Source organism: Electrona antarctica (assembly GCF_951216825.1).
Source record: "Electrona antarctica genome assembly, chromosome: 17".
NCBI classification, from domain to species: domain Eukaryota; kingdom Metazoa; phylum Chordata; class Actinopteri; order Myctophiformes; family Myctophidae; genus Electrona; species Electrona antarctica.
In genome coordinates, this window is record NC_136798.1 from 46423310 (window position 1) to 46436065 (window position 12756).

A 12756-nucleotide genomic window follows, 5' to 3' on the forward strand; every position below is an offset into this window, starting at 1 on the left:
ATTTCCAGAGTATTTCCAATTTCCAGTACTTTTACTTCTACTCCACTACATGTCTGAGGCAAATATTGTACTTTTATTCCACTACAGTTATTTGAAACCTTTAGTTACTTTGGATTTATTATCACAAAACATTAGGGGTGTTATGTAACGATACATTTTAACAGCGATACAATACGTATCACGATACGTAAACACAGACACAGTGATTCTCTGGCAAATTGATGGACATTGTATTTGAATTTTGAACACATACGGACAATCCCACGCCTTGACATGAACACAGAGAATACACACATTAATACAAAACATGCATGAACCACTTCAGCTCTATATACATTTCAGCTATTTTCAGTAGTTTTGGGTCCCGGGCAAATATCTCATTTCGGTTTTTGGGTCAACAGGCTGAAAAGTTTGAGAACCACTGGTTTAGTCGACTAAATCTACAGTTGATTTAGTCGACTAAAATGTGTTTTTGGTGGGCCTTGATTGCGTCCTAAAGCATGACTTTAGGACGTAGGAATTATGTGTACTTGTTGACGGAATTGACAGTATATTTAGTCATATTCTTTTGTCATCGTCGCTGAGATTTTTTTTGTTAGTTTTTGACAGTGAAAGGAAGGTCCTCGACCGACTACATTTATTATCAAAACGTTTACTAAAGTGTGAGAAAGAAGGGTGTGTGTGTGTGTGTGTGTGTGTGTGTGTGTGTGTGTGTGTGTGTGTGTGTGTGTGTGTGTGTGTGTGTGTGTGTGTGTGTGTGTGTGTGTGTGTGTGTGTGTGTGTGTGTGTGTGTGTGTGTGTGTGTGTGTGTGTGTGTGTGTGTGTGTGTGTGGCTTAGTCATCCTGGCTCTGAGTCAGAATCAGGGCAGCCTTAATGTTTATAGAGAGAGAGAGAGAGGGGGAGAGAGAGCGAGAGAGAGAGTGAGCGAGAGAGTGGGAGAGAGAGAGAGTGGGAGAGAGAGAGTGGGAGAGAGAGCGTTGTTGTGGCAACCAGGTATGGTTGTTGTGACACACCTCTTCTTTGGCAGATAAATGGTACACGCACACACACACATGCACGATCAGACTTGTTTTGACCGGGGCAGAAGGGATTTAGAAATGACAGCAGCCTATTGTGTCGAAATTGAAATTAAAATGATGATTAAAATGATGATTAAAGTAGTCAGAGCCCAGAGCATGCAGCTAGGGATGAAATACAGACTCACAGTACGTGAGCATGGGACTAACAGCGGGCGACCGACGGCGAGCGTCGCTTGAATTTCATTGGATATCGCCCACTATCGCCGGGCAACGTCGCCCAAAGATGAATTATTTGTATCTTTTCGGCCGACGTTCCCCCGCCCACTTTTCGACCATCGCCTGCTATCGCCTCTTATCGCCAGTAGGTGCCAGTAGGGTCCCATTGACAAATAATGCACTTCCGGAAAATTCGTCTGGCCGTCGCCCGCTGTTAAAACGTACTGTAAATGTTTCAGCATGGCCCTTAAAATCGAGTGCCGTCGACAGACATTCTCCGTCTTAGTTTTAGTCGACAAAAACAACTCTGCTTCCATGCTAGTTCCATGCTACGTTTAGCAGGTTAGCGTCCTTCGTGCTATAGTTCCATGCTACATTTAGCAGGTTAGCGTCGTCAGTGCTAGTTCCATGCTACGTTTAGCAGGTTAGCGTCCTCCGTGCTAGTTCCATGCTACGTTTAGCAGGTTAGCGTCCTCCGTGCTAGTTCCATGCTACGTTTAGCAGGTTAGCGTCCTCCGTGCTAGTTCCATGCTACGTTTAGCAGGTTAGCGTCCTCCGTGCTAGTTCCATGCTACGTTTAGCAGGTTAGCGTCCTCTGTGCTAGTTCCATGCTACGTTTAGCAGGTTAGCGTCCTCCGTGCTAGTTCCATGCTACGTTTAGCAGGTTAGCGTCCTCTGTGCTAGTTCCATGCTACGTTTAGCAGGTTAGCGTCCTCCGTGCTAGTTCCATGCTAGATCGACCGCGCTGTTTAGCATTCGGCCAATACTTCCCGGTTCAACAGCCGCATCACGGGGTCCTGAATTTGTAGTTTGTTTTTGCAGTTTTCGCGTGGCAAGGTTTACAGAGGTGCCCAAGAACATGCCGGAAGGGGAATGTGAATTGTTTTCCTGAGGCACTGACACTCTGTCTCTCTGCATTCCATGTATGTGTTGTTGTTCTTGCTTACTGTAAATCACTCTGGATTAAGAGCATCTGCTAAAGGCCTACAATGTAAATCGTAAGTAGGGTTGGCTGTATTATTATTATTAATTATGCCTCTATGGGTGTGTATTACTCATAGAGGCACAAGCTGCCAAATGCTGGCGTGGCATCGTCATCATGTCCACAAGTCTGTGCAGCAACGCACATTGTGGCGGCTGTGGCTCAGGAGGTAGAGCAGGTCGTCCAATGATCCCTGGGTCGGCGGTTCATTACAATGTTGACATGTTATTGCTCATAGCAGCTTGTAAGTGGTTCACGGAATGGAGCATAAGGACAATGTCAAAAAAGGTCAGAACTTGACTGCAGAGATTTGTTGTGGTGGTGGTTTGGTTTTCATTGACTGCAACCAATGTTCTGTCCATTATTTGTCTGTGTGTGTGCGTGTGTGTGTGTGTGTGTGTGTGTGTGTGTGTGTGCGCGTGTGTGTGTGTGTGTGTGCGTGCGTCAGGTGGCGGTCGTGAAGATGAAGAACACGGAACGTGTCTATGCCATGAAGATCCTCAACAAATGGGAGATGTTGAAGAGAGCCGAGGTACCACACAGACACGCCCACTGGCCTACAGACACGGCCACTGGCCTACAGACACGCCCACTTGTCTACAGACACACCCACTGATATAAAGCCACACCCAATAATCCTAGGTCTCTATACTGCCTCCCCCTGGCCAGCCGGGGGCCTGATGGAGGAGGAAAACCAGGATTTCAGTAGATAATTGACACTGGGTGAAAAAAAAGGGGTTACAAAATCGAGGGATAAAAAAGGCCTGTCACGCCTCCCCCTGGCCAGCCGGGGTGCCTGATGGAGGGGAAAGGAACTGGTTGGAATAACGTGTTCCTTCCGTGCTACGTCCAACCAGGGAAATTCCCCCGTCAGGTGTAAAGGAGCAACTTGGACACTCAGGCATGAAGGAAGCATGAGTTCAAGTCCGTTGCTCTCCCCATGTCCCCCATATATGGGGACTAGGTTGGTGGAGGGTGTGTAGATCCCAGGATCACATTAGATAATTGACACAGGGGTGAAAAAATGGGGTACAAAATCGTGGGATAAAAATTATATATAAAAAATAAAAAAAAAGGCCTGTCACAATAATTTGAGGTGACCGCAATTATTTTGCATAGACTTATTAGAAATGGTGGAAATAGATAATGCGTGTGTACTTTGTTTGTTTTTCTGCCCCCCCCCCCCCCCCCCCCCACCCCCCCCCCCCCCCCTCATTGGCGGGACACTCCCTTTCAATGGCTTTCTGCCCTCGAGTCACGGCACCCAATGTTGTTTTCGTCGGCTAAAACTTAAGACGAAAAATGTTCGTCGACTACCTTTTTCCATTGACGAAAGCTAAATGGAAACTACATGAAAACTAAGCTATGATGACTAAAACTAAGACTAAATATACTGACCATTTCGTCAACAAATAAAAACTAGACTAAAATGTTAGGAGGGGACTAGTGGACAAGAGATCCAGTATAAGTCATTTTACACTTAGTTGCATGCTGAAAATAGCAGATCTACAAGCCCACAACGCGTCGCGCTGCGACGCGTTGTGGGCTTGTAGATCTGCTATTTTCAGCAAGTGTAAAAACAATCATTACGACGGCATCAAGGACCGCCAAAACACATTTTAGTCGACTAAATCAACTGTAGATTTAGTCAACTAAAATCTTGTGATATTTAGTCGACTGAAACTAGACTAACACTAAAACATTCCAGGTGACTAAAACTAAATGACAACTATTCAAGAGACTAATGACTAAAACTAAAATCAAAATTTGCTGCCAAAAACAACACTTACAGCACTCCATGTTGAGAAGCACTGCACTAAAAATACCGTCGCTTTCAGTGATCCGTGGCCAGATGGTCTGACCACTAAAACGTGTGTCATGTAATGAAGCGATGTGATGGCGACACAATAATAATAATAGTAATCTTTATTGTCCTGAAGGACATTCGTCTTCACGGTTCTGTTCAAACGCCCACATCAAAACGACACCCAACACCAAGACAATACAAAAACACAAGGTTCCCACTGCATACAGTCTTATCGGCGGGGGACGATTCTACAATTTCTAAATCCTGAGAGTTTTCAGAAAAACCCCATGTCTCTATGTCAGTCGTTCTCAAACATTTTCATGTCAAGGACCCCCACAAATTATATGCAATTGGCCTCCGACCCCCATCTCAAAATGTAGTTCCAGGGACCCCCCCCCCCCCCCCCCCCCACCAGAAGCAAAGATTTGAGTTAACAGCATTCACTCTGAAAGAATATATATTCAAAGATTTGTGCCGCATTTTCATGATCTTTCAAAAATAGCAGACTTACAAGCTCGTAGCTTGTAGATCTGCTATTTTTCAATAGCTAAAGTATAACATAATGCGTAAAACACCAAAAGGGGTTCCCGCCCAAAAATGGGTCAATGCCGCAATGATGGCCGAGAGGACAAAACCCCTGCTAAAACGGACCTTAGGTCTTAGTATCTTTGTCCAGATGGCACGAGGTTATATTATATTAAAAAGCCATACAGAGGATGATCAGTGGTGACGGATTGTTGTCCATTACAGACGGCGTGCTTCAGAGAGGAGAGGAACGTTCTGGTGAACGGAGACTGTCAGTGGATCACCACCCTGCACTACGCCTTCCAGGACGACAACTACCTGGTGAGTACAGTACAGTACAGTAGAGTACATTATAGTACAGTATACCACCCTGCACTACTGCCACTTGAATTAAGGTGACTTCATTGATTAACATCAAATCGGGCCTGTCAGCTCAAACCCACAATGCAATACTTTGTTTTCAAGAGTGTTGCGCACAAACGTCGGATGCATTACAAAGTTACCATGGAACAGCAATGTCCGTGTTAACCTTACCTATGTGACTATGTGTGTGACTATGAGTACCAGTAGGGGCAAAAGTGGTGCTGTTGTGCCAGAAACAGAGAGAGATAGTGTTGCACTGTTGCCTAGTGCTAATTACAGAGAGAGAGAGAGAGAGAGAGGGGAAGGGGGAGAGGGGAGTTGCACCACTCAGTTCACACAGGTGTGATTTTTTTCTTATCAACTAGTCAACTAGTACCAGCAAGGTCGACTAGTGGATTTAATTTTGAATAGTCGACCAGTTGCATAAAGCTCTAGTACTACTGCACTACTATACTGTACTATACTGTACAGTATAGTACAGTGGATCGCCACCCTGCACTACGCAACTAACCGCCGCCCCGTGTCAAAGAGTTAACGTGCCGTTACTCTTTTTTTGCGGTCTTGAGCTAAAGAAGTGTGTATATGACGTGGTGTGTGTGTGTGTGTGTGTGTGTGTGTGTGTGTGTGTGTGTGTATGCGCGTGTGTGTGTGTGTGTGTGCGTGTGTGTGTTTTCAGTACCTGGTGATGGACTACTACGTGGGAGGAGATCTGTTGACGCTGCTCAGTAAGTTTGAGGACCGTCTCCCAGAAGACATGGCCCGGTTCTACGTGGCCGAGATGGTCCTCGCCGTGCACTCCATCCACCAGCAGCACTACGTGCACAGGTAGGGGCCATGTGTGTGTGTGTGTGTGCGTGCGTGCGTGTGCGTTTACACTTGCCTGAAAATAGCCGATCTGCAAGCTCACAACGCGTCGCAGCGCGACGCGTTGTGAGCTTGCAGATCGGCTATTTTCAGCATGCAACAAAGTGTAAAATGACTTATTGCGAAATCAGTGAGCCATTTACTATGTAACCCAGCAAAACATGTCTGTCTGTCTGTCTGTCACGCTGTGACACCACCCGCCCGCCACCAGAGGGCGCAGCTGTATCACACACAAAAAAACCATACACACACTTTTACTTGTAACGAAGTAGTTCTAAATTGCATTATTGGTACTTTTACTAAGTAAAACAATTGAGTACTTTTCCCACCACTACATCCTATATACGTACAAACGACATTCTGTAGACCCATTTAGGCCTGACGTCGAAGTAAAAAAAAACTTTCTCTCTGAAAGAATATATATCCAAAGATTTGTGCCGCATTTTTAAGATTCTACAAGCTCGTAGCGCGCCACTCGGTGGCGCGCTATGAGCTTGTAGATCTGCTATTTTTCAATAGCTAAAGTACAACATAATGCTTAGTTAAAACACCAAAAGGCGTTCCCGCCCAGAATGGGCTAAAGCACAGCTCAAGACCCACTTCTACACGCCGCTGCTTTTGATTGATCTTTTACATTTTTTTTGTTATTAGTGTCCTCACTGTATTGCATTACTGCTGTTATCTCGACCAGCTCAACCAGCTCGACCAGCTCAGTGGCCTTGTGGTTAGAGTGTCCGCCCTGAAACTGGGAGGTCGGGGGTTCGATCCCCGGCCGGGTCATACCAAAGACTGTAAAAATGGGACCCAATGCCTCCCTGCTTGACACTCACCATCAAAGGGTTGGATTGGGGGGTCAAATCTACTAATCAAATGATTCCCGAGCGCGGCGCACGCTGCGGCTCACCGCTCCAAGAGATGGGTCAAATGCGGAGAACAAATTTCACTGCGGTAACGTGTGTGACAAAAATCGTATGACTTTGACTTTGATGACTTTGACTTTGATCTTTCATGTTGTATGCCTTGCTTTTCTTTTCTTTCTTTCTCCATTGCTCTGTAAAGCACTTTGAGCTGCATTTCATGTCATGAAAGGTGCTATACAAATGAAGTTTTATTATTATTACATCTATGTATGGCCTCATAGATTGTGTGTGTGTGTGTGTGTGTGTGTGTGTGTGTGTGTGTGTGTGTGTGTGTGTGTGTGTGTGTGTGTGTGTGTGTGTGTGTGTGTGTGTGTGTGTGTGTGTGTGTGTGTGTGTGTGTGTGTGTGTGTGTGTGTGTGTGTGTGTGTGTGTGTGTGTGTGTGTGTGTGTGTGTGTGTCAGGGACCTGAAACCAGACAACGTGTTGCTGGACGTTAACGGACACATTCGACTGGCAGACTTTGGGTCCTGTCTGAAGATGATGGAGGATGGAACGGTAAGACACACACACGCAGGGTGCATACAAATGGGCGGCAGTGACTCAGCGGTAGTGTGGCCGGTATAGTTTGCCGGATGGGAACGGTGAGGTTCCCGGTTCGATCCCTGTGGGCTCCCCCAGAGTTAGTGTTGAAGTGTCCTTGAGCAAGACTCCCTAATTGAATGTAATGCACAATCTATGTAAAGCGCTTTGGATAAAAAGCGCTATATAAAATGCACCATTTACAGTAGTCACGTTTGGACACGTTTTTTTGTTTGTTGGTTTTTGGGGATTTTTTTTCGAAATCCTGCCGAGACACAAGTTGTTGTTGCTGACTTTGTAATTATGTTAATATGGCTGTTAAAATTCAGGTCCGAGTCCATGACTATACTGCACCACGGTGTTAGGCTTGGGTCGTGTGTGTGGTTTCTAACTAGTGTGCCGAGTGCGGACTCGGCCCTACTCAGCATTCACCACTCGGCCAGCGTGTTCTCAGCTAGAGTCCAAGACAAAAAGAAAGAAAGACTGACCGACTGGGCTTGCACTTCTCGTATCCGGCAGGTTGAATCTATTCATTCCAGTGTTGTTTTCGTCGACTGAAACTAAGACGAAAAATGTCCGTCGACCACCTTTTTTTCCACTGATGAAAACTAAATGGAAACTAAATGGAAACTAAACTAAGACTACATATATAATATTGACAATTTTGTCAACAGATACAAACTAGACTAAAATGTTAGGAAGGTACTGGTGGACAATAGATCCAGAATAAGTCATTTTACTCTTGTTTGCGTGCTGAAAATAGCAGATCTACAAGCTCACAACGCGTCGCGCTGCGACACGTAGATTTAGTCGACTAAAACTAGACGTAACGCTAAGACATTCCAGGTGACCAAAACGTGACTAAAACTAAATGAAAGCTATTCAAGAGACACTGACTAAAACAACAATCTAAATGTGCTGCCAAAACCAACACTGGTCTAATCTATTCATTCCATGGAAGAGTGAACTTGAACACAGCTTCTGAATCATTCGTTATTTAGAGTCGGAGAATATTGTCAGAATGTACAAATGTGGGAATACATTTCTTACTCAGAATTGTCTTCACCAATGTGTTTGTAAAGGTGTACTGTCTACTAACATATCCCACATTGGTTTATATTCAACCACCCTAGGGGGGAATTTTTGACAGCTGCTGAAAGTTGGGGTACCATACAACCATTATAAGGCAACATGTTCTAAATTTCATTATGCTTTAAGTAGCATGTGACGTGTCAAACTAGGGGGTTTTCATCTTTCCGAATCCATTCCAAGCATTAGTTTTGAAACACTCCTCGGGCTAAAAAACTGCCATAGCCGTATAACGAATGCTTGGAATTTCTTCAATATTACTTTCCAAAAGGTCAAGAAAACATAGTGTACTTGTTTCCTACATTTTTTGTTTTTATTATTATTATCATTTCAAAACATTTTCAAAAATACATTCCCAAAAAAGCATCCCCCCCCATGAATTAAAAACAAATTCAACGATTTTTCCCCCCAGTAATTTCATGAGGAAATCAAAGCAACATTTTAAGAAATTCCATAAATTAAGTACTAGTGAAAATCTACAAGCTCACATCTACAAAAATCTACACGCTCAGATCTACAAGCTCAGATCTACAAGCTTGTAGATCTGCTCTTTTCACTCGTTTGGGTCCCCGGGGGGAGACATTATACATTTCTCTTTCGGGTCACGGGGCTAAAACGATTGGGAACGGCTGAATGAGACTACAAGTATAATGTGGACTACAAGTGTAATGGCGTCTGTGTGTGTGTGTGTGTGCAGGTGCAGTCGTCGGTGGCGGTGGGCACTCCGGACTACATCTCCCCAGAGATCCTGCAGGCCATGGAGGACGGGATGGGCCGCTACGGGCCCGAGTGTGACTGGTGGTCGCTGGGCGTGTGTGTGTACGAGATGCTGTTTGGAGAGACTCCCTTCTACGCCGAGAGCCTGGTGGAGACCTACGGCAAGATCATGAACCATGAGGTAACAGGCGGCGTGCACCACACGCACGCACGCACGCACGCACGCACGCACGTCTAAGCACGTCTAAGCACGCACGCACGTCTAAGCACGCACGTCTAAGCACGTCTAAGCACGCACGCACACACGCTTCTACGCCGAGAGCCTGGTGGAGACCTACGGCAAGATCATGAACCATGAGGTAACAGGCTGCGCGCATCGCGCGCACATACACGCCCTTCTACGCAGAGAGCCGGGTGGAGACCTACGGCAAGATCATGAGCGCGTGCACACACACGCGTGCGCACGCACACACACTATACCAGTGGTCCGATTAAATTGTGAGTCAGTGATTTGTGAATCGTGGAGCTCAAGAAACGCATCACAGGGGGGGGGGGGGGGGGGGGGGGGTTTAGTGAAATTTGTCAAAATGCTCGCAGATCTACAAGCTCTGCGTCATGGCATGCTGCAATGTGTTGTGCGGCTTGTACTATCAACTATTTAGTTAAAAGAAAAAAAATAAGAATTGTGCCATCGAACGAAGCTCGGGGGGGGGGGGGGGGGGGGGGGGTCATGTCCTGCAGCTGCGTCTAGTTTCTCCCGGCGGATCCTGCCGGGAGCTGCCTATATGCCATAGAGAGCATAGGTGAGTTCCAGTCTGGCCCTGAGTCTGAACCTCGTCTGTCTGTCCCGTCCGTCCGTCTGTCCCAGGAGCGTTTCCAGTTCCCGTCTCACGTGGGGGACGTCTCGGAGGACGCCAAGGACCTGATCCGCAGCCTGATCTGCTCGCGGGACCGCCGCCTGGGCCAGCGGGGCATCGAGGACTTCAAGGCCCACCCGTTCTTCCGCGGCGTGGACTGGGACAACATCCGCTCGCTGGAGGCCCCCTACGTCCCCGACGTGTCCTCGCCCTCCGACACGTCCAACTTCGACGTGGACGAGGACATCCTCAAGAACCCGGTTAGTTTTGGTTTTTTTTAACACGAGGCCTGCCAGGAACATAGACACGTAGAATAGCGTATGGTGCCACACCCGGAAAAGCCGTTTTAACAGCGATGTATTATTTAATGCATGTTTTAATACGATCGTATTAAAAGCTACCGTTCGTTAGCTCTGTTATGCTGTTATGATACTCGCGGTCCACTTTTTCCACCACCGACCGAGAGAACAAGCACCAGCTTCGTCAACACACGGAATGGTTTCATAGTAAAATGCGATTACGGATATTTGGCTCTTCAAAGTAAGTGTCACGCGTGATAAAACCCTGGAAGGACGCGGCGGAGGGATTGAATAATGGTAGCGGTCAAACGGTTAAGGTGTTGAGAAAAAAAAAGTCTTCTAAATCCTGACAGTTTTCTGAAATACCGACCTGTTTCTATGTCAGTGGTGCTCAATATTTCATGTCAAGTTCGCTCTGAAAGAATATATATTCAGAGATTTGCCCCACATTTTAAAAAAAATAGCAGATCTACATGCTCGTAGATGAGCTTGTAGATCTGCTATTTTTCAATAGCTAAAGTAATGCTTAACCCATTTAGGCCTGACGGTTTTCTGAAAAAACGTTCATGTTTCTGTATCGGTGGTGCTCAATATTTCATGTCAAGGACCCCAAAAATGATATGTATTATGCCGCCGACCCCCCATCTGAAAATATGTTGTTCCAGGGAACCCCCAGAAGCAAAGATTTGAGTTAAAAATGTTGAAAGCTGCAAATACTTCAGCTTATGCTCCAAAGGTAATAAAACATTAGAAGCGTAGAATATTTGATTAAAATGGAGTCAAACTGTTAATTTCAAGGACGGTCGGACCCCCAGTTTGACGTGAGTTAGGCTACGGACCCCCCATTGAATGGCATTTCTATCTCTGAGACCCCCCCAATTTACATTGTAAAAACAATGTCAATTTAACTCTGAGAGTGTACACATGGAACCAAATGATGTGTACACTCTCAGAGTTGCAGACCCATAAGGGTCGTTTTGGTTCCAAACTATCATTTAGTTGCTGGGGACCCCCTGGAACTCCCTCAAGGACCCCTGAGGGTCCCCCGGACCCCACTTTGAGAACCACTGAGCTAGAAGACAACAACAACAACAACATTAAAAGGCCAGATTCTACAAATGTCTTCTAAATCCTGACAGTTCTCTGTCGCTTCTTTTGGGCTTTGTTTTCATAGACCTGGTTTGCTTTTTATTCTCACAAAATCTGGCAGCCCTGCTCAGTCACAATACTCCAGTAAACGGTCAGATACACGTCAGACATTGCAGATCTACAAGCTCACAATGCATTGTAGATCAGCTACTTTCTAGGGATGGGATCTATTATTGTCTAAATTGATTTTTATATATATATATATAGTATACACTGCAGGGGTGCCCAAAAGGTAGATCGCGATCTACCAGTAGATCACAAAGGCTGTGCAGGTAGATCACATGACATGCCCCTAAAGAGTATTTCATTTAAATATATTGAAGAAAAAAAACGATAAAGAAAAAAAAACATTTCTCCACCTCTATTTCTCATTCCATGTGCATTTGTCTTATACTGTACAGAATGTAACACAAACTCTACTATTCCGAAGCCCCCTCAGGTACATATTTAAACTATTTTCAGCAATGGTATAATAATTTGGTGGGTAGATCTTGCCGAGCTGGTCATTTTGAAAGTAGCTCTCAAGTCAAAAAGTGTGGGCACCCCTGGTATACAGTATATATATATATATATATATATATATGGCAATACTGCCATCCAATGGCTGACCACAGTAAGTGCATTTCAGCAATGCTTGTTTCATGATTGTTAATCGACAGTCACCAATGTTTAATTTATCTTAAATTCAATTAAATTTAGTTAAAAAAACAAAAGTAATAATAATCTGCCCAACGATGATGTCACTGGTGGATGAGGTTTCTGAACTGCTAACAGCCCTCCCATGATGAGACACAGACCGAGTAGACAAAAAAATGGTGCTATATTTTATCATGAACATTAGTGAGGACTGAGGATATGAAGATAGGTTGAAAAGTGGTGAAGTGGTCCTTTTAACCCATTTTGGGGCGGGAACGCCTTTTGGTGTTTTACGCATTATGTTATGCTTTAGCTATTGAAAAATAGCAGATCTACAAGCTCGTAGCGCGCCACCGAGTGCTGCGCTACGAGCTTGCATCTAGGTCTGCTATTTTTGAAAAAAAGTGAAAAAATTCTTTCAGAGCCAAAGTTTTTTAACTTAAATCTTTGCTTCTGGGGGGTCCCTGGAACAACACATTTTCAGCATATAATCTTGGGGGTCCTTGACGTGAAAAACACCACTGACATAGAATCGTTCCCAGGTCAAAATGGGTTAAGTCGATGTTTAGCAAAAAAAACACACAGTGAGTTAACCCATTTCGACCTGAGGACGATTCTACAAAATGTCTTCTAAATCCTGACGGTTTTCTGAAAAAACCCATGTTTCTATGTCAGTTGGTTCTCAAACTATTTCATGTCAAAAATGATATGTAATTGGCTGCCCCCCCCCCCCCCCCCCCCAATATTCCAATATTTACGCCACATTTTCACGATTTAAAAACTCGGTGCTGCG

At 45.1% G+C, this 12756-nt stretch overlaps 1 protein-coding gene across 1 annotated transcript in view; it reads left to right on the forward strand.

Moving 5' to 3' along the window:
- cdc42bpb (CDC42 binding protein kinase beta (DMPK-like)) overlaps positions 1-12756 on the forward strand; it is a 94606-nt gene that overhangs the window by 29099 nt on the left and 52751 nt on the right. Inside the window, exons 3-8 of the mRNA XM_079526569.1 lie at positions 2667-2750; positions 4776-4871; positions 5590-5738; positions 7099-7192; positions 9003-9203; positions 9891-10139. Of these exons, the coding sequence (XP_079382695.1) occupies positions 2667-2750; positions 4776-4871; positions 5590-5738; positions 7099-7192; positions 9003-9203; positions 9891-10139 (873 nt within the window). The remainder of the gene's footprint in view (positions 1-2666; positions 2751-4775; positions 4872-5589; positions 5739-7098; positions 7193-9002; positions 9204-9890; positions 10140-12756) is intronic.